Source organism: Phalaenopsis equestris, unplaced genomic scaffold (assembly GCF_001263595.1).
Source record: "Phalaenopsis equestris unplaced genomic scaffold, ASM126359v1 Scaffold000414, whole genome shotgun sequence".
NCBI classification, from domain to species: Eukaryota; Viridiplantae; Streptophyta; class Magnoliopsida; order Asparagales; family Orchidaceae; genus Phalaenopsis; species Phalaenopsis equestris.
Window position 1 is genome coordinate 279070 of NW_018164855.1, and position 23423 is coordinate 302492.

The 23423-nt window shown below is 38.2% G+C and overlaps 1 protein-coding gene across 1 annotated transcript in view; it reads left to right on the forward strand.

Annotated features, from left to right (window-relative positions):
• The window catches only part of LOC110027106 (callose synthase 3), a 98420-nt gene that overhangs the window by 51546 nt on the left and 23451 nt on the right, over nt 1-23423 (forward strand). The window contains exons 30-34 of the mRNA XM_020728396.1: nt 3225-3334; nt 3433-3558; nt 3695-3763; nt 4041-4227; nt 21633-21780. Coding sequence (XP_020584055.1) covers nt 3225-3334; nt 3433-3558; nt 3695-3763; nt 4041-4227; nt 21633-21780 — 640 coding nt within the window. The remainder of the gene's footprint in view (nt 1-3224; nt 3335-3432; nt 3559-3694; nt 3764-4040; nt 4228-21632; nt 21781-23423) is intronic.

A 23423-nucleotide genomic window follows, 5' to 3' on the forward strand; every position in this document is an offset into this window, starting at 1 on the left:
TCTCAAATTAGAAATAAGAAAGTAGGAAAGAAATTAGAAGAAAGAAGAAAAAAGAAGATAAAATTGCTGAAATTAAAAAAATTAGGGTGGTGCGACGATTCCACAATCACAGGAGTCCCAAAAATTGCGATGTCACGGAACCCTAGCTTCCATGTCAGCTATGCTGCACATTGCATACCTGCATTTTGGTTTTGGTTTTAACTTAAAGCTTATTGAAACCATTTTAGGGCTTCTAGAAGATGTGATGGAACTTAAAAAAGCATTAGAAAAGCTGTAGGATTGATAATGCTAGGGGGAGGATGAATGGAAACTGATAATTGAGACGAATGGCAACAGGACAGCGAACCAGAAGTGGAAAAAGGGTTGTTTCCTGCTGTAAACAGCAAGTGGGAGCTGCATCGATGGCTGTCCAGCTGAAATCTGGAGTTGAACAGCGAGTGGATGAGATATAGATAGAGAGGGGGATCCCCCACCTGTTCATATGTAAACTACAAATGCTCCACTTGCAAAAGGAAATGATAAAACACTCCGAAGAGCATTAAATAGTGAACGGGGTATCTCAACACTCATAAAATCAAAATTTGATAATCCAAACTGTTCTACTACAATATATATAAAAGTTCCCGAATAGAAAATACCTGAATGAAAAATATGAAAGAATAAAAAAAAAGTAAACTTACTAAAAATGAAGGAAAAAAATAAAAACAAAAATAAAAAAGGCTTTCGGCACTGGACTCCTGATATGACAAGAATTTTGCAGACCACGGAATCGTGGGCTTTCCATCTCCAAGGGAAAATTCCATTCCGCATCTTTGAGAGGGTATGCGTCCCGCATCACTCACTTACATTTCACTTGACACCTGCAATGTTTTTTTTTTTTTAAATTAACCCTTTGACAAGGGAGCAATTCCACGATCTTCACTTGGGTAGGATCAGGATCGAGATGGAATCCTGTCCCATGGAGTTTGGTAGCCGGGCTCTCCCGCCCATTGGCATGCCTTGTGGGCGCAACATCGATGGATGGAAACTGATAATTTAGACGAATGACAACGAGACAACGAACCAGAAGCGGAAAAAGGGTTGTTTCCTGCTGTAAACAAGTGGGAGCAGCATCGATGGTTGTTCAGCTGAAATCTGGAGCTGAACAACGAGTGGATGAGATACAGATAGAGAGGGGGATCCACCACCTGTTAAACTACAAATTCTCCACTTGCAAAAGGAAATGATACAACACTCCGAAGAGCATTAAATAGTGAACGGGGTATCTCAACACTCGTAAAATCAAAATTTGATAATCCAAACTGCTCTACTACAATATATATAAAGTTTTCCGAATAGAAAATACTTGAATGAAAAATAGGAAAGAATAAAAAAAAAGTAAACTTACTAAAAATGAAGGAAAAAAAGTAAAAACAAAAGCAAAAACAAAATAGGCTTTCGGCACTGAACTCCTGATATCACAAGAATTTTGCAGACCGCGGAATCCTGGGCTTTTCGTCTCCAAGGGAAAATTCATATATATTTATTAAATTTGCATATTGTCAAGCGCATCACTCACTTACATTTCACTTGACACCTGCATTGTTTTTTTTTTTTCAAATTAACCCTTTGACAAGGGAGCAGTTCCACGATCTTCACTTGGGTAGGATCGGGATCGAGATGGAATCCTGTCCCGTGGAGTTCTGTAGCCGGGCTCTCCCGCCCATTGGCATGCCTTGTGGGCGCAACATCGATGGATGGAAACTGATAATTGAGACGAATGACAACGAGACAACGAACCAGAAGCGGAAAAAGGGTTGTTTCTTGCTGTAAACAACAAGTGGGAGCAGCATCGATGGCTGCCTAGCTGAAATCTGGAGCTGAACAACGAGTGAATGAGATACAGATAGAGAGGGGGATCCACCACTTGTTCATATGTAAACTACAAATGCTCCACTTACAAAAGGAAATGATACAACACTCCGAGCTCTCCCGCCCATTGACAAGTCATGTGGGCGCAATATCGATGGATGGAAACTGATAATTGAGACGAATGGCAATGGGACAGCGAACTAGAAGCTATCAATGGTTGTCCAGCTGCAATCTGGAGCTGAACAGCGAGTGGATGAGATACAGATAGAGAGGGGGATCCACCACCTGTTCATCTGTAAACTACAAATGCTCCACTTGCAAATGGAAATGTTACAACACTCCAAAGAGCATTAAATAGTGAACGGGGTATCTCAACACTCATAAAATCAAAATTGGTAATCCAAACTGCTCTACCACAATGTATATAAAAGTTCCCGAATAGAAAATAACTGAATGAAAAATAGGAAAGAATAAAAAGAAAAAGTGAACTTACTAAAAATGAAGGAAAGCAAATAAAAATAAAAATAAAAAAGGCTTTCGGCATTGGACTCCTGATATCACAAGAATTTTGCAGACCGCAGAATCATGGGCTTTCCGTCTCCATGGGAAAATTCCATTCCGCATCTTTGAGAGGGTATGCGTCCCGCATCACTCACTTACATTTCACTTGACACCTGCAATTTTTTTTTTTCAAATTAGCCCTTGACAAGGGAGCAGTTCCACGATCTTCACTTGGGTAGGATCGGGATCGAGATGGAATCCTGTCCCGTGGAGTTCTGTAGCGGGGCTCTCCCGCCCATTGACATGCCTTGTGGGCCCATTTTTTATAATTTTTGAAATATAATTTGAGTTATCTAACTTGGGAACTATTTATCTCGTGTTAGTTGCTAATTTTTAGATGCTTTTGATTTTTGCATTTAGAGAACATTTTCTCTGATTTTTCTATCCAAAGGAATATTGTTTGTTTTTTCTTTGCCATTGATGTCTTTTGTTTGTTTGGGAATAGGGTGGTGGATCTCCCTCCACGGTAGCAGTGCCTTGCCGAAATAATCGTTTTGCTGTTCTTCTTGCTTTTTTTAGTCAAGAAAACTGCCGGACTTCTCTTGGCCCACTTCCAAATTTTGCTGACTTTGCATATTCTCTTACTATTTCACAACCTCTTTTAGCTAAATCGGACGCTTAAACACCTTATAGGAATCCCAAAACTGTGCCAGTTAAATCCGACTCTTGAAGAGCTTCTAGAAATCCCACAACCGTGTCACCCTATAGTACAATTATTCCTTAAGAACAATAATTATGAACATAAAATCTGTTGTGAAACTTGTTTATTGAAATATTTGCTTATCATTCTTTCCGGTTAACTTTGTTTTCAGTGTTTTAACTCCATACTATAATGAAGATGTTATTTTCTCCCTTCCTCACCTTGAAGAGGAAAACGAAGATGGAGTTTCCATCCTATTTTATCTGCAGAAAATTTATCCAGGTACCTTTTTCTTGTATTATCTCCTGGCTGGCACTCTACGGAAGGCACTGCTGTGCTGGATGTTATATTCTAACTTGTCCGGTTGTCTAATTTCACAGATGAATGGAAAAACTTTCTTGAACGTGTAAACTGTGATTTGGAAGAAGAACTAAAATCCAACACTGAACATCAGGAGAAACTACGTCTTTGGGCATCATACAGGGGGCAAACACTATCGCGCACTGGTGCAGTTCTTAAGTCCTTTGTGATCCTGTTTTGACTCCGTCTTTCTTTGAACTTACGTTTAAAGATTTGTTTGCTATATATATATTATATATATATATATATTGCTTTCCTCATTATTCCCATTCCAAATTTCAGTTAGAGGTATGATGTATTATCGGAAAGCTCTGGAGCTTCAATCTTTCCTCGACATGGCCAAAGATGAAGGTAATTGATATTTGTATAACACGAGTTTTATGGATTTACATATCTCACACCTGAACTTTCATATTTACCCAATAGCACTTATTCATGCATAGGTTTATAAAGCACAAAGTTCTTTGTGTGTAAATATGAAATTTTAGGTGTGAGATAAGTAAATACACAAGAACTGTGCTATTTTTACTGATTTGCTTATTTTGCTAATAGCATGCTCTTAGAATGGTTCCTTTCTCTGATGCTTGCGTTTTTTTTTTTAATTTATTTTTCTTGTTACTTTGTCTAGATCTAATGGAAGGCTACAAAGCACTCGAATTGTCTTCTGATGAGCACTCAAGTGGAAGATCTTTATGGGCACAGTGCCAGGCTGTGGCTGATTTGAAATTCACTTATGTAGTTTCTTGCCAACGATATGGAGCTCAAAAACGTTCTGGCGAACCACAAGCACAAGATATTCTAAGGCTTATGACAACGTAAGTGTGATTATCTCTTAATAACATGCGACTAATATATGGTGGATAACAGGAGCTTAGCGCTTGATGACTCAATTTTACTCATGTTGAACCCTAGATATTACTTATGTAGGCAGAGTTGTTGGAAATATTCTTGTTGCTCCTTACTGCATTCTGCACTCAATTAATGAAAAAGCAAAGGGAAATTTACACATTGCCGCCCAATTCCTATGTCTTTACATATCTAACACCTAAACTCTACCTTTTACATTTACACCACTCAAATCTTTCATATTGCTTTAAAAATACCACTATTTAACTTTTAAAAAGTGAAATATATATTGTCATGCATGGGTAAGCTTTCATATATGTAAAATTTAATCACAAATTCAAATACACAATGCATAGTATTTCCTGACCCAATCACTCCGGTAAAAGCCTAAGCTCACTAATAACAGGCTCAGCTGGTTAGATTATTGTTGTTGCTTGATTTGATACTGAGCTGATGTAGTACATCTATGAAATAAATTTCCAGGGAGAATATTGAAAGAGAGATTTTGGGTGGCTGACATTAACCTCTATTTCAATTGTCATGCCTATCTTATCATAATCATTTTTAAGGTAGCAAAAATGAATTTTCCTTCATGGAAAGCAACTCTGCCTTGGGATTGTTGCTTCAAATTGTGCTGTACGGTTACTACAATCTCTTCTGTTTATTGTTTTTTGGCAGGGACTCAAGAGTCTTTTTATCACTTGTTATTATGATGAGCTTAGTGATTTTTAAGGTGAGGCACAATTTTGAAAAGGTCATGGTAGCGATGGTTTAGGGATTATGAAATTGAGGAGTTGTGGGGGGAGGGGGAAGGAATATAAGTCAATTTAGATACAATGTTCTTCTTCAAGATCCACTGAAGCTCAAGTTAATATGCTTCAAATTTTCTAATGCTTATAGTGACGTGGTTGTGAAGGAAAGTCACACTTTCTTTGACGTAACAGGGTGTTGTTTCCGTGCCTGTGATTTTGCTCATTCGATGCTAAGGGCAGCGTTGGGGCTTGCTGTGGTGTAACAGGAATCCACTCATGTGACTTCGCTCATCTGGATTTAACCAGTCCAGGCCCGAAAGAAGTTGACCAACTCTTCAACATGGGTTTGGCGCTCCCTTTCCATTGGGGGATACCATCCTAGTGATCTAGGGCTTAAATTTGTGATATCTGTTTTTAGATTTTTGGTCCTAAACTTAGATTTCACAGCTGCTGACGTTCTTTTTTTTTTTCTTCGGGGACTGTATTGGAAGGTCAAGTGGTGTTTCGGTTGTATCTTGCCCCCAATGGGGTGATTTATTCTTGCCCCACTGCACGCCGCTGCTCCACGTCGTCCTTCCTTGCTACAGCCGCCCTTAAGGCAGCGACTTTTTCTGTTTTTCACTGCAGTCTTCACATTCCCGCCCTTCTTGCTCGTTGGCTCGGTTCCGGGCAGCTGCCTTTGTTCCAGACAGCTTTTTCTTGCTGCCCTGCACTCCCCTCGCTTTGCCCCTTCATTGTCGTCGTCTCGAAAACAGTAAACCCGCTGTTTTCTTTTTGTCCCCTGGCTGTTCCAACCTGCTGCACTTTTTGTCCCAGCTTTACGCTTTGCTGCCAACGCGATTCCAACCTTTCATTTGGCTGGTCCAACCACCTTCAACCCCGTTTCAACCACCTAGCTTACCTCCACCACCCATGGGTCATGCCTTTTGTATGAGTCCGTGTCATGTTTGTTATAATTTCTCTTTCAAGTGTGTGGATTGTAACCGTCTATTTGCTTTTCATTAATAATATTTTATTTTTCCTAACTTGTTTTAGGTTAACTCCGGTATCATATAGATTTGTGGTGATGAACTTATTATTATTATTATTATTTTTGTCTCACGCACGCTCCCGTATATTCTTGGCCTTGAACACATGACCTTCTTGTGGGAGATAAAACACCTATTTATTAGGCTAAATGGGTTGCACATTGTGTTGGTGAACTTAGATTTATTTCATATAGCAAGATTTTGTTCACTTATTTTGAATAATTTTAAAATTCAAAATATTTCATTTGCATTAGTTGGGAAACGTTTTTCATATTTTTCTTCCACATCCTTTTGTCTCCCTTTTTAATTAATCTCTTTTTTCCCCTTGGAATTGTGAGAAGGGCTTGTTTTGTGTTTTTTATGCATACTTCTGTTTATTCCCCCATCTATATTTTTTCGTGGAGAATTTTTTGAATACAACATGACACATGACTTACCTTGGGCTGAACCCGTTCAACATGGGGTCTCATAGGGGGTCGGTCCTTGTCTTGGGGACTAGGGTTGCCGCCCAAGTGAGGGGGGTCCTGCTTTGTTACCTACTATTTATATGTCGCTTTATCTGTTTTGTATTATGTTTTTTTCTGAGTTTTCTATTAGTACAGTTGTCAACGTCCCCTTTTCCTTTCTATGTCTGTAGTGCCCCGATTATAACTTGGCCTGCGATGGTGTGTATCCCCTTTATTGCTTGGTTCTGCCCTCCCCTGCTCGCTGCCAGCCTTCTTGCTCTTCTCCCTGTTGTCGTCTATCTCTCCCACTCCTCTTGTCTCCTCTTTTCACCTCCCAACACTCCTCTAACCACCAGTTTCCCCTCTGTCGGCCTCTGGAATGTGGTAATCTTCTTTCCATTTACTTTCTCCCACCCGTAACTCCAATACCAATTCTCGACCTTGCCTTAACCCCCATACCATCCGTTACAAGCCCTCCGGTCCTCTAGCAATACCACCCAGCCTTCCCCTCAACCCGTAAGTCCCTTCCTCACCCTATTTTCTCTTCACGGCTACACTACCTTACCAGACTACCCTCACAACCCTTTCACCCTCTCCTAGTACTGCACTTAACACCCAATCCTCCTGTTACAGCCGCCAATCCACATTAGCCTTTCGATTGTTGCCGCAAGCCCTAGCTAACCATCCCTTATGCTGTTCAGTTGGGACACACCACATTCGTCCTCAGACTGGGGTGTTATTTGTGTTTGCTCGTCGTTTTTTTTTTGTTTTGTAGATTCTTTGTTTTAACTGTTTTGAATTTAAGCAATAAGTTTTCATTTCAATTATGGTCCTGGTTAACTCTGTTATCGCAACCGCTTTTATATCGTTGTGGCTTGTTTTAAATATTGTCCTCGAGTTGTGTTTGCTTTTTATTAGAGGAAAAAAGACTGCGTAATATGCATCCCAAACTTCCTGCTGCTGCCGCCATTCCACAACGTGTTTGGCTCGTTTACATTTCGAGCTTAAAAATTTGTTCGTGTTCGGCTCATTAGGCTTAACGAACGAGCCGAACACGAGCTGCTTAACGAGCCGAACACGAGTTGTTCACGAACAACGAGCCAAATTGACAGCCCTACCTACTACTGCACTTAACACCCAATCCTCCTGCACCAGACTACCCTCACAACCCTTTCACCCTCTCCTAGTACTGCACTTAACACCCAATCCTCCTGTTACAGCCGCCAATCCACATTAGCCTTTCGATTGTTGCCGCAAGCCCTAGCTAACCATCCCTTATGCTGTTCAGTTGGGACACACCACATTCGTCCTCAGACTGGGGTGTTATTTGTGTTTGCTCGTCGTTTTTTTTTTGTTTTGTAGATTCTTTGTTTTAACTGTTTTGAATTTAAGCAATAAGTTTTCATTTCAATTATGGTCCTGGTTAACTCTGTTATCGCAACCGCTTTTATATCGTTGTGGCTTGTTTTAAATATTGTCCTCGAGTTGTGTTTGCTTTTTATTAGAGGAAAAAAGACTGCGTAATATGCATCCCAAACTTCCTGCTGCTGCCGCCATTCCACATCTGCCTTCCTGTTGTTGCCGCCAATCCACATTTTCCTTCCGGTCGCTGCCACAAGTTTCAGTCAGCCATCCCTTCTGCTATCTAGCCAGGGCACACCGCATTCATCCTCACGTTATGTTGTTATTTGTGTTTGTTATTTCTTGTTTTGAAGATTTTAAAGCAATAATTTTTCGTTTCTATTGTGGTTTGGGTTAATTTTGGAATCACAACCGTTTTTTGTATCACTATGGCTTGTTTTAAACATTGTCCTCAAGCTATGTTGGTTTTTTATTAGGGAAAAAAATACTGCGTAAGATGCACTCCTTTGCTTTATCATTGGAGCATAGTTGAGGATGGTATAATTTGTAATCTTACCTCGTTTTCGTTCTTTTAGAATGATGATTAGTGTATGTTGGAACCATGCCATTGCTTACTTTTATAAGTTGGGGTAGGTTAGGCCTTAGTAGTGAAAATTGCTAGGTACTCTTAAGGGAATATAATTTAACAAATTCTTCAACTCACTCTATTTGAGAACCACTCACAGAATGTGCATATTGCTCTTTTGCAACACCTAGGTATCGGCGATGGGTAAAGAAAATAGATCAAAATAAGCCTTCTTTGACAGATTGAACTTTCACTGATTTTGTTGCTCTTCCATTAGAGGAGAAACATTTGATGGTAGAATCACTAACGAGTCCCGAGTTCTTGTTTAATGTTAATGGCTTTTATGATGGATAATATTCTTGTTATTAAAAATATTCTTGTTATTAAAAATATTCTTATAAATTATTTTTTGTTTTTACAACTTGGGGAAAGAAAGCAATGAAAGCCATAACAAGATCCTTCTCAATCGAAGGTTATTGAGTTTATTAAAAGAGGAATGTATTATCTTTGTGCTTGCATGAGCAAACTAAAGTGCTAGAAAGGCTATATACCTCAACAGTATATAGTAATTATGAGAAATATTTTCAGTGAATATAAAATTTAATTAATTATAATTTTTGTTTGGAAAATATTAAGTCTTAGGTTTTGTTTGCATTGCAAGTCTGAAAATCTTGTTAAATAGAGTGTTTTAAATAATACAATGAATTTATGTATTTTTACCACATACAAAAATTTGTTATTTTTTATTTTATATATTTCATAATCTGTAATCTCTCCTCTGTTAGTTGATTTATATCTCACAATCACTTCCTTTGTCTATTTACTTATTTTTCTTAAGATATACTCCAACTTCGACGTGAGATATTGCTAGAGATGCGATCTCGGAATCCTGCTTATGTGGGATCTACGAGATTGTACAATCTCGATACGTTTTTCGTCCCGTAATTGTGGCAGTGAGAAAATGGTGCTAATTTGTTCTCTAGGTAATTATGGGTACACCTTTCATGTTATTTTATTAGAAATTAGAATTATGATTCATTGCTAACATGTGGCTATTTATATCTTCTGTTTCTCATTTTTGGGAGACATTGGCAATTGTTAGTGTTTAGAGATGGTGGAAATTATTAGTGGTTAGAGACGTTGATCTTTATTTTATATTCTTTGGAGTGATATATCATCTACCGTTTGCAAGTGGTATGTTTGTATGTTGCTAAGGATCTGATGGTCTAACCTCATTACTGCCCTTATTTGGTCGTTTCAGCGTTTCATTGTTTGACTTGTTTTTAGTCGGGACAGTCACCAACGATATCGAAGGTGCTGTCCAATAACAGATTTAGCCTCGTACCCATTTCCAAATACCGTTGACTACTCATATGATCCGTCACTTGCTATTCCACAACCACATCTCCACAAACTTCCCTTTCTAAACACCTTCTAGGAACTCTTAAATAGTATCATCTTACATCAGTGCTCGACAAACTAGATTTATGGTTTTGTCTTCTTATTCCAATCCAAAATTTCAAAAATAAAAGTTCACATGGATTCAGTTGTGGCTAGGAATTGCAGTAGAAAGATTTGGGTATAAAAGAAATAACTTTTGTTTTTGAAATTTTGGATTTGGGAATAAGAAGACAAAACCATAAATCTAGAGTTTGTCGAGCACTGATGTAAGATGATACCATTTAAGAGTTCCTAGAAGTTATTTCTTTTATACCCAAATCTTTCTACTGCAATTCCTAGCCACAACTGTAAATTTATCAAAATTTCAAAACCAGGATTTTGGAGTGAAAATTGACTTGTCAGATTTTAAAGGTCACATGGATTCAGACGAGTTCATTGAATAGTTTCGAGTAGTATATCGAATCTGAGAGTAAGATTGCAAGATTTTGGGGTGAAGATTGACTTGTCGGATTTTGAAGGTCACATGGATTCAGACGAGTTCATTGAATAGTTTTGAGTAGTATAACGAATCTTAGTGCAAGGGTATTCCATCGGATATATGGGTAAAACTAGTCTTCTTTAAGCGGTTTGGTTGGGAGAAGTTGTAGTGTATTATAAATCTTTTGGAGGGATTTTAGAAAATTTGGAGGGATTTTAGAAAATTGTGTTTGGTACGAAGAATTACAAATACATCATAAAGTTTAAATGAATTTAATGTTTTCACTTTAGTTCATTTTGAATGAATATAGAGTTTGGCTGATTTGACTGAATTTTAGATTTGCACCTTCCTTTAATGTAAAATGTTATCGGTAGATTCCAACCGCCGCCCGCTGCTTGCTACTGGTCCTCGCACATCCTAAATTGCCTCCCGCCGTTGCAATCCGCCGCCTTTTGCAGTCCTCTGCCGTCTACCACTGCAACCATCTACCACCTTCTGTCACCGTTGTTTGTTTTCTACTGTCGTTCGCCATCCTTCGTCTTCTAGTGCCACCGTCTGTTGTTTTCCACCGCTTGCCATCTTTGATTTTATGCTACTATTGTTCGTCGTTGTAGATGTTGCTTTCCACTGTTTGTCGTCGTTGCCACAGTTTGTCATCTATCGTTGACAGTCGTTCATTGTTGTCAGCTATATGATGCTGCCTTTTATCGGCGGCAGCAACCTCCAGTCTGCAGTAGCCCGCTTTTCACCACCACTTCTGTAGCCACTCGTTGCATTTTTTTTCTCTGTCCTCAATCATTCATTGTTAGTTTTCTCTTGTTGTTGTTGTCACTGCAGTTTGTATCCATTACCTGTCACCATCGTATGTCTCCGTCGTTCGTCTGCCTTTGCCCGTTGTTGTCTTCCGATGCTCACCATCGTCTGCCTTCTTTAGTTTTTTGTCGCTACTCACTGTCCTTTGCTACTGCTTGTCCTATGTTGCAGCCTGTCATTTGCCACTGTTGTCTGTCACCACCACTGATTTTTTAATTTACTTCAATCCAGACAAAAATATAAAGTTCTATGTTTATTTTACACTGAATCAAATAAATCTAAAGTATTTTGAATACAATATATTACTTTTGTATTACATTCATTTTATATTGCATTATTTTTTCAACGAAACGAACAATCCTTAAGTTAACACAAAAGTGCATCTCTTTAAAGGGAGAACATAAAACATCTTTGATAGCTATAAAGGAAAAGTAAAATCACATTATATTTCGTTAGTCATGACATGTTCTTGAAAGTTCATCAATTGCAATTGCAAGTTCTCTCAATAGAGGAATACAAATTTGAGTTTGAGCTGTTGGTGCTAAAATGCGAGCTAGTGAGCACTAGGGAAACACCATAACTTGATATCATGGGATATTAAGATTGTTTATTGGCATTGTGATATAGTTACTACATTATTGGATGTTACATGATGTTCAGACCCTATCTTTAAAGGAAAAAAATTTTACGTGCGGATTCCAAACATATGGACATCTGTTGAGATTAACAGAGGGGAAAGAATAAAAAAAATAATAAGACCTCCACTGCACCACAACGGCTGTCTGTATGTGCGGAATTCGCACAAAAATTTTACGTGCGGATTCCAAACATATGGACATCGGTTGAGATTAACAGAGGGGAAAAAATAAAAAAAATAATAAGACCTTCACTGTACCACAACGGCTGTCTGTATGTGCGGAATTCGCACAAAAAAATTTCTCCTCTAAAAGTGGAGAGACAATACACATGTATTATGTTCACACCACCCTTCAAACAGGATTCATTCATCAAATCATGCTGCAAGAGTACACCTAGTAGAGAAATTTGTAAAAATTGGAGGAAAGGTAGGAACCACCAACACTCCCATATTTGTCACAATCGAGAAGTACTTTAAGTGTTATAACAGGAAAATGATATCTTTCATTGAGCAGATAACAATTGAAGAAATGAACAGTTGCATAGGAGAGGATAAAGATGCCAAAGAGGAGTATCAACTTGCAGCTGACGTGAGAGAAATGCTAATGTTTGAAGCTGAACCCATGAAAGATAATCCAATAATGTTAACACTAGTTGTCCGAGAAGATAATGAATCCGAAGAGCTATATAAGAATAGGGGCAACCTTTGTCGAGAGAGTTTTTGGTTGTCCTAACTGACAGTTTACCGGGTGGTTATCACTAAGAGAGATTCAATATATCATATATTTCATTTCATAAATTTTTCCTACTAAACCGGCTTGCCTATAGGATGCTACCATCCAAATATGAGAAATTACAAATACACACTTGATAATTAAATCGCTTTGTGAGGTACTAGCTCAGATGCAACTTCGGTTCTGATTGTGCCAAAGATTGTTATTTATTATTTCAAGGTAGACTTTGTAGCACCGTATGCGTTTTAGAGTTGTATGAAATGGATATGAGCATAGATTTTGAAATGAGACTGTCTTAGACACAACAAGACTGGATTTATTATGATGGTTGTAGACCAATTTCAGTGAAGAAGGCAAAGTCTTTCCTACCTGAGGAGAATTAGATGAGACACTATTGGATACGTGAGTCGCCAACGGAGTAATGAAAGCAAACACATGATCTATCACCCGTGGGATCCTACGAAGTTGCAATTCTGCTTACGCAGGATTGACAAGATTCATGATACGAGGTAAATTTACATAATTTTTTTGCACTATATATCATGTTAATTATCTTAATTATCATGATATTACGGTTGAGAAATTTATTTTTGTTGTGTTGTAAAGAATGTAAGGCGTATGCCACTTGAAGAAGGACAATAGGTGAATTTAGAGCAAAAATAATGTTAATTAACATGATATTACGCTTGAGAAATTTATTTTTGTTGTGTTGTGCAGATTGTAAGGCTTATGCCACTTGAAGAAGGACAATAGGTGAATTTAGAGCAAAAATAATGAAAAATTGGACACATCGACGACCCTGTGTTTGTGCGCATGCATTTGCACGCGCACGCTCGTGCACTTATACACTCTAGTGCGCACACTCACGTGTGTGCCCTTACACGCCCTTGCACGCGCACATGCACACCTAACACACCCTAGCTACGGTTATGTGCACGCCAGCCGTAGATTTGGATCTAGTAGATCCAACCAGCCTAGCTAGCCAAATCCTGCCACACCATCCCTACACAACTCCAATTGCGGGTGCTTGCTTGCACCCGCAGCTTGCCACTTTCCTAATCTAACACCCGGCTTACCAAATTGAACTGCGGCAGCGCATGCTTGCGCGCCCGCGCATTCATGGGCATACAAGCGTGCCCGTGAAAGCCAGTCCACCATAACACAATTTTTTTTCAACTTGAAGAGATTTTATACTTATTTTGTATCTCTAATGCCTCAAATAAGTATAAATATATGTTTTTATCATTACGAAGGGACTTTTTGCCTAAGGGGCTGTTAGTCTAGGGCTTGGGAAGTGTTTTGCAGCTCTTGGAGTTGTCTTCTTTGGATTCGCTCGGAAAAGAATATTTTCTTGTTTTCTTCTTCTTTTTCAAGATTGTTTAAGGAGTTTTATGATCTTGTAAGGTGATATTGAGTGCATATGTATGAGAGAGACCCACGAAGCTTTGTATTGATTGGAGAGGACCACGATGTATTGCAAGGATCAATTGACTCTATCTTTTCTGTACTTTTTGCGTTCTCTCCTTTTTATGCCTACAATAACAATGTTTTTGTTTTCTTTCATCATGCATTATAATTAATCTTGTTTCGTACTCATGTGATATAAGTTTTATATATTTCTTATAATTTTCAAGTTATGAATTTCTTGTTTTCTCGACGCCTTTTTGAAGCATAAATTGCTGATATTGATGTGTTAATTTTCCAATCGTTATTTACTTTTTATCGAACACGATAATAAAGTTAAAATTCCTCATGAATTGTCCTTGGCCCGTGACGTACTGAAACGAGTAAGGGTAACCATAAAATTCTTATAAGATATACATATTGTAATAGGATTTTGCAACCTATCAAGGGGATCAAAAAAATATGCGGATATGCCTTAGGGTTAAGTAAAACTTAACTCTATGTGTTGTTGATTCTACTTTTGACTCAGGCATAGGCATAATGATAAACCTTTTATCTCTTGTGGTCAACAATAGTGTGAGTTTCCATAGAAAAACTTCAGTAAACCACGAGACATATATCTCAGGAGTATGAATCTTGCATACATCTTTTTCATTCTAGTTTTTGTAATTGCATATTTATGATTGTTAGATACATCTTTTGAATTTGATTATTTCGAACTAGACTTAATGGTTCTGTAAAATAGAGCTTTGTCTCTTAGAAATATTTGGTACTATCCTTGTGGGATCGATACACGAACTCTTAGATTGTATATTGCTTGACAAATATAATTGCGTGGCTGACCTATTTACTTCGCGGTAAGTTTTCAGCCATCAATTTCTTAATCGCGCTTTCTCGGGATGCACAAAAGACGAGATTTCTAGTAGTGTAATTGAGGCAATGGGATCTTTCTACTAATCTGCTACCGCCATGCTATTGAGGGCCACCTTTTATGTTATTTTATTAGAATAACGGTTTTTTTCTAGCAAGGGACTATTTATATCTTATAGTTCTTGTTTTCTAGGATATGTTGGTTGTTGTTATTGTGTTTAGTGACGTTCTTTGTTTTATTCTCTCCTTGGTATTTTATCTTTTTTTTTTTTGCAAGTAGTGTGTTTGTATCTTGCTCAAGAATAAGCGGCGGAACCTCTTCGCTGCCCGTATATTGTTGTTTAGCCTTTTGACCTGCTGTTCTCAGTTCGCACAGCCACTGAAAGCATCATATCTGCTGTCTAACAACAGATTTTGCCATGTTTGCCCTTCCAAACATCGCAAACCACTCGTAGTATCCTTCTCTTGCTATTCCACAGCCCGCTCCCCACAAAATCCCCTTCCTAAACATCTTCTAGAAGGCCCTAGATTGGTATCAATCTTGGCTGTCTATTCCTTTGTCTCCTTGGACTCTTTATTCCTAGCCCAAGATGTATGGTAAAACTACGTTCTTATGCTTTGATTGTTCCAAACTTCATTCCTAGTTTCTCTTTGTATTTCTAACTCCTAACATTTTTTTCTTCATTTCATGTAATGTTAAATTGTCATCGTCAAAGATAGCTCAATTTTTATAGCATTGGCCCCGTCTCTCATTTTAAGCCAATGTACTCACCCGCCCCATCTTTTTGGCAAACTATGCCAAGGCACTCATTGAGGTAATGCCTTAATCATGCTACTCGCCTAACAATTTTATTAGTTGCTATGGCACTTTCTTGCTGTGAATAGGCAAGTTTTTAACTTGTCTATGCGACTTTGGGCTCATTTATTCCAAAAATATTACTCCATTGCTTCGTTCTTATAGTACAAATTGAATTTTTGGTTACCACAACTAAAACAGAAGGTCCTTTCATGTTTCATGCACTGAAGGCCTTCAAAATGGAAAGGCACCAACTTGCACCTCACTTCATGTATCTAATTGGATTCAAGTTACAAAATATTAAATCTATAGAAGGCTTATGCAAGAGTTTTTTAACTGGAGAGCATCTAGTGAGGTACTAGATTTGTTGTTCAAAATCTATCTGTTATGTATTAGATTTGGACTTAATTAATCTGACTCTTTGAAAAATTTGTGTCCTGTATGCATTTTAGGATAATCACAATGGTTTACTCGGGACCTTAGTGAGTTGTGATTTTGGACCTCTCCACCTTACGTTTATATCAAAAATTATGCTCGCTACTGCCAATAATCTCTCAATTGCATTTTAATGGGACTTGGAATACATGTGAACCGATTTTGGTCCACTTGCCAAATCTTTTTTTTTTTTAATTTTTAAACTTTATATATCTAGTACATGAAAGTAACAATAGAAAAACAAGTAATTAGGTGATAGTGTAATCCATTTTTTTGAACGCAATGTCTGGTGTTTTATTTATATACAACTTAAGGGGTATTACTCATTTCTAGTTTGAGAAATATTTTTAGCAGCTTCAGTAAACTTGAATTTATTGACCTGATTAAAAAAAAAATATTGTAAGGCTTGATATGGAGTCAAGCCAAACCATAATTGAACGACAAATTTTATTGCTGAATTCAAAAGTTACAATGACAATTTTCAACATAAAAAACACAAACATGCAAACGACAAGTGTCAACGTCGACTTTGTAAAGAGGAAAAGAAACAACAAAAAACACAAAAATGGAAATTTTATTGCTGAATTCAAAAGTTACAATGACAAATTCTCAACATAAAAAACACAAACATGCAAACGACTAGTGTCAACGTCGACTTTGTAAAGAGGAAAAAAAACAACAAAAAACACAAAAATGACTCTCTGAAGAAGAGCGACAGGTCTGGAAGGAAAGGAAGGGAGCGTAGACAATGCTGAAAGGGGGAGAGCAGTAGGTGTTGTGGCGCTAGAGGGGGCATAAGTTATGTCGGTCTGTTGGAAGGTGTCAAACAGGTGGTGGTTGCGGCCTGGATGGCATAGGAGTGATTGTGGACTATTGGGAGGAGGCTGACAGCAGGTAGCTGCGGCATAGGAGGGAGCATGAGGGGTGGCAGTGGACTGGACAACAACAGGAAGGGGGTAGATGGGTTGACAGCAGCAAGGACAGGCCTTGAAGGTGTTGGCGGCAGCAAAGACTGGCTTTGGAGCGACTGGCGGTAGGATGATAGGCTCTGGTGGGATCGGAAGGAAAAAAGACAGGCCCTGGAGGCGCCTGCGACAGCAGGAAGGGATGAAGTGCATAGAAATAATCACCATTTCAGATGTGTTACGACCAAATCATGTCTTCGTTGTTGGATATAGCCCTTGGAAGGGGGAAATGTCGGGCAGAAATCTAAAATCAGAAATAATTATTAACCTACTCTAACCAAACAAAGTAGTTTATATATAATAGGTCGAAGTAGATAAAAACATAAAGTAATAGAAAAGGGAAAGGGGTGGATTAGAAAGGGAATAAAAAAGGCAAGGGATGAAATAGAAAGGGGAAAGAGGGGTGGATTAGAAAGGGAATAAAAAAGGCAAGGGGTGGATTAGAAAGGGAATAAAAAGGCAGAAAATAGAATAGGAAAGGAATCCTCCATATTGAAGGGATAAAATAAGAAAGAAAGAGGCAGAGGAGGGGCAGTGATTCTTGCCCCACGGCTAGCCGATTGAGTCGGCCATCAAACCAGGACTACCCGGTTCGACCGACCCATGAAGTTTCATATCAAGATGTTTCCATAAGGAAAGTCAATGACTTTCACTTACTATTATTTTTTTTAATCACGTAAAAATAAATTTATAGGTGGGGTTGGATGAGGTTTCTATGCAAGGTGCTTAGGCCATTGCGCCTAGAGCAGAGGTTTAGGTGTTGGCATGCCTAGGGCATTGAATGCGAACTTGTGGCTTAGTGATTGCGTGGAGACAATTAGATAGTGTCGATTTTGTGGAGACAGTTGTGTGTTCAGTTGGGCCATCACATTCGGGCTTATGACTTTTGCTTGTGGCCTAAGCAACCGGAGCAACTCGTGGCTTAGTAATAGCATCACCATCTCAAACGAGTTACAACCGTAGCGACTGCTTTTCGTCGGATACAACCCTCAGAAGGGGGAAACGCTAGAAGCAGAAATCTAAAATCAGAAATAATCATTACCAACTCTAAGCAAACAAAGTAACATATATATAATAGGTGGAAGTGGATAAAAATAGAAAGTAATAGAAAAGGGAAAGGGGTGGATTAGAAAGGGAATAGAAAAGACAAGGGTTCGAATAGAAAGGGTAAGAAAAATGCAAAAAATAGAATAGGAAAGGAATCCTCCATATCAAAGAAATAAAATAGGAAAGAAAAAGGATGGTGGGGTGGTAATTCTCGTCCCATGGCTAGCCGGTTCAGCCGACCATCAAACCAGGACTAGTCAGTTCGGCTGATCCATGAAGCCCCGCATCAGAGCCTTTCCATAAAGAAAGTTATTTATTTATTTATTTATTTTTAAGTCAATGCCTTTCACCTATTATTATTCTTTTTTAATCTTGTAAATATTAAATTTACTGGTGTGGTTGAATGAGTTTTCTATGCAAGGCACTTAGGCCATTATGCCTGAAGTAGAGGTTTAGGTGTTGGCGTGCCTAGGGCATTGAATGCGAACTCGTAGCTTAGGGATTGCACATAGACAATCAGATGGTGTCGATTATGTGGAGACAGTTGTGTGCTCAGTTGAGCCATCACATGCGAACTTATGACGTTTGCATGTGATGCCCTTGTGGGATGGAACGAGCGGAGATTATCATCATCTCAAACGAGTTACAATCGAAGCATTTACTTGTCGTTGGATACAACCATCAGAAGGGGGAAATGTTGGAGGCAAAAATCTAAAATAAGAAATAATCTTTAATCTACTTTAAGAAAACAAAGCAACCTATATATAATAGGTGGAAATGGATAAAAATAGAAAGTAATAGAAAAGGGAAATGAGTGGATTAGAAAGGGAATAGAAAAGGCGAGGGTTGGAATAGAAAGGAGAAAATAAAAGGCAGAAAATAGAATAGGAAAGGAATCCTCCATTTTGAAGGAATAAAATAAGAAAGAAAAGGGAGGGGAGGGGCGGTAATTCGAACCCCATGGCTGGGCGCCATGGCTGGGCGGTTCAGCCGGCCCATGAAGCCCTGCATCAGGGCCTTTTCTTAAGGAAAGTTTTTTTTAAGTCAATAACTTCGCTTATTATTATTATTATCTTGTAAAAAATAAATTTATGGGTGGGGTGGATGAGGTTTCTATGTAAGGTGCTTAGGTCATTACGCGAAGACAATCAGATGGTGTCGATTATGTGGAGCAGTTTTGTATTCAGTTGGTGCTTCACATGCGAACTTATGACTTTTGCATTTTGAATCTCCCGTCTTAGATCTTCTCATGCTATATAGGTTTCGGAAGGTTGGCCGAGTGCTTGTTGGCGAAGTCTCATTACAACTTGCATGCATGTTCATTTTGCGACCTTCGTCCATCCCTTCTTCGTTATGTTTGGTTTTCCCCTTGAGTTTGTGGGTATTTTGATTGTCTTTGACATCGACACCGCCTCATGGCATTGGCATTGATGGCGGCTGTCTTTGACACCAATGTTTTATTTTTTATAGTCGTTGTCGCGTCATGGCATTGACATTGATCGCAGTTGTCTTTGACACCGAAGTTTTACTTTTTATAGTCATTGTCGTGTCATTGTGTTGCTATTTGTGATAGTTATGCCACTTCATGACATCGTCACCTCCTTTGCTCATCACCTTTGATACTTTTAAGGTTGATCTTTCTTTTATCTCTTTGGTGGTTGAACATCTACCGCCTCAACCCTCACATTCTTTTACGAATGTTGTTCACGTTTTGAATGTTGCGAAGGTATTTTCTTTTCCACTTAATAATTCTCGACGTTTTAATTATTAGTGCTCCGCAACTTTTCAACATTAATGAACTTCATCTTCTTTAAGTATGCTTTCTTCTTTTATGTTGAGGAGATTTATGTACTTGCTAAGTTCTTAGTCTTTTCTTTATTATAAAATTTTATTTGGGTTGTCCTGGCTAGAGAAAATTCACCAATTCCTATGTGATTTATAAGGATAGACAATGACTTTGATGAACTTATTGACCATCAACATTTTATTATTATGTCCTTTAGAAACAATTTATATCAAACTTTCCTCGCATCATTCATGATATATTATTTGCCTTATGATTCACTTGTTAAAATGGTCCCTTTAATTTGTTTGCTCTATGGAGCCTTTTAAAACTCTAATTTGTATCTCTTTTCTGCGACTTTATCTGAACTACTTCAATCAATTTATCTTATTTTTCTTGGCTCCTACTTATGGAAAACCTTTACAATTGGATGCTACATGAGCTCATTTTGCTAAGCTTTTTATGGGTAGTTGTAGTGGAGCTAAGCGCTACATCTTTTTTCCATAAAGAAGTGTGAATTGGCTCTCTGATTCTGGATATTAGCTAAAGGCAGAATTTAAAAACATTCCATCATAATGCTTTTCTTGCCATGTTTTTTCACATATTCTCTGATAATTTCAAGGCTCGTCTTGAACTGAGGAATCCTCAATTTTGGCCGCAAGACTTTCCAACTGATATTCATAATGATAGCTTTGCTCCATCATTGAAAAACCTTGTTTTTTCATGTATGTACTCAAAATTTTGACACGGTTTTGATTCTCTTTAGAAGAAAATGGCTAATTCCCTTGTCTATGCTTGCCCCTTGCTGTTGATCGCTTCACTAACTATTAACTAGAATATTTCATAAGCTCTTGGAACACTTCATTCTCTTCACATGTATGAACAAAATAATGTTTATTTATTACAGTATGTTTTTATTTTTGTTAGAGTTTTAAGAGTGTCGATTCTAGTAGATAAAAGATTTCATAGTTTTTGTTTCAAATGGGGAAGAATTCAGAAGAAAAATTATCGCAGCTAACATTGTTTCACTAGACTCTAAACTAGACAATCAAAATAGAGTATTTTTCCTTGTGCTATTGTTTTTTTTTCATTTGTTCTACCATTTCTTACTACATGCGTTTAGTGCATTCATATCATTATCTAGTTTATGTATATTTTATTTAAAAATGTAAAGCTACATGTGGCTTACTTTTCTTTTTCTCTTGGGAATGTCATGTGGCTTACTTTGACCTTCAAATTGTTATGAGTTGGGAATCTTCTTAAAGGATTCATTTAAAATTTTGCTTTTTCAATTTCAAGAAGAGGGTTGAGGCTACAATGGTAGACATGACACTGTTAATATATTTATTACAATCAATGATGATTATATCCCATCATGAATCCTTGAAAAATAAACCGTCTTAGAAGTACAAGGTATCATGAATTTTCTGCTTATAAAATATAATCAACTGGAGCCACTTGATAAGAGTAATGATTAAAATAATCACTCAAGCTATTAGTTTTGGTAAATCAGTCAATTTTAAGATGGTAGTCACTGCTGCTCTTTTTTTCAGGATCTATGCTGAGATGTGGAAGTCAAACCCCTTTCTGTGTTTTCACCTAGCTACTTTCCACCATACACCTGCTTGTTTCTGCTGTTGATCCATTGGTTTATCTATGAAAATTTATAAAATGGGCTTTCCTTTTTTCCATAACTTTTGAAAGTTTAAAGCGCAAAATTTGTAAATTTTCATAAGTTGAATTCTTGTGTTTCGTTAATATTCTGGCACTATTTGCTAAGATTGTAGTGAGAATGACAATGTATGGCGTTGTATTGAGAATCACATTGCTAAAATACATCAAATAGAGTTTTTTTGCAGATATCCGTCACTTCGGGTAGCATATATTGATGAGGTTGAAGTACCTCTGGAGAATAGAAAGGTGGAAAAAATTTATTATTCTACCTTAGTGAAGGCTGGTTTGCCTAAAGATGATAACGCTGCAGACCCTGTGCAGAACCTTGATCAGGTAATTGGCTATTGTTTTTACCGCCCATGTCATTAGCTTTTGAACATGAAAAATGTTAGCTGGCTCTGTAAACAGAATCTTGATTAGGTCCCAATTACATATCTAGCACCTAAGCTTTTACTTTTTTAGATTTATGACAACCAAATATTTCATCACATAAAAAAATACCACCATTTTAACTTTTCAAAGATAAAATATAGCTTTTCATGCTAGGTAAGGTGACATGACATGAACTTGAGATTGGACCGGCCATGACCTGTGGGCCAATTGGACCGGCATTTACGTGCATACCACCCAATTCTTATGTATTTACATAGCTAGCACCTAAATTTTACATTTTACATTTTTTAACAAATTATTTCATATCACATAAAAAATATTACCACATAAAAAATATTACCATTTTTAACTTTTAAAAGGTGAAATACACCTTTTTTTTTGCCTAAGGTGGCATGACTCGGACATGAGATTGGATTGAATATGATCTACGACCAATTAGACCGGGTCCGGATGGGAGAGGCTTGACCAACCTCTTAGGGGATTGAGATTTGCCTCCCAGCAAGAGTGGGCCACTCCTTAGTTGCCTAATAGTATTTATATGCATTTAGTTTTTTTCCGTGTTTCTTTTGGGAAAGCCATCAGCCTATCCAATTCTCCCTCCTAGGACTGTATCAAAAGGAGAGAAGATACTCTGGCTATAACTCGTCTTGAAGTAGTGTATTGATCGCTCCCTACTTCTCTGGACCGCGCCATCTTTCCATCTGCTGGCGTATTGCAGATACCCTGCCTACTGCGTATCCATCGCTAGTCTACCATATCTGTCGTTCCCCTGTCGCTAGCTTACCTGCTTGCTGCATTCCTTCCTCCAATCTTCTTGGCTTGCTATTTTCCTCTCGCCAACCTTGCCGCCACCTTGTCTGCCCCCCCTCCCCCCCCACCTATCCCTTTCCTTGTTGCTTCCTCCCTACATGAAACTCCTTTTTTCTTATCGCAATTCCATCGCTAGCCACCTCGCAGACCTTGCTGCCACCTTCCTAAAACATTCGATTCAACATGAAGCTCCTTTTTTCTTATCGCAATTCCATCGCCAGCCACCTGGCAGACCTTGCTGCAGCCTTCCTAAAACATTCGATTCAACATGAAGCTCCTTTTTCTTATCGCATTTCCATCGCTAGCCACCTCGTTGACCTTGCTGCCGCCTTCCTAAAACATTCGATTCAACCTTTGTTTGGTGTTTGTGTGTGTGTCTTTATTATTTCCTCTTTCTGTTGGTTTTTTGTAACTGCATATTTGAATTTCAACAATAATATTATCGCTATATTGTTTATATTAACTCAGATATCATTTGATATCAGAGTTAACCTAATACCAGTCCTATCCAAGGGTTTTTAGCATTTACCCTGCCCAAACCTATCTTCACCCTCCTAAATTTTTCTTTCCCCACCCTACACACTTCTTTCCTCTTTCCACCTATCCACCCTTAAACACTAGTCATGCCGCTGAGAAGGCAATTTTCGAAACCTGGTCTGGAATTTACCACGGGCGACATACTACGAATACTCTGCGAATTGCTGCAACGCCACGAGTCAGTTGTGGAAAGGTCCGTGGTGCGGTCTCTGTTGATTGTAATAGCAAGAGTCGTG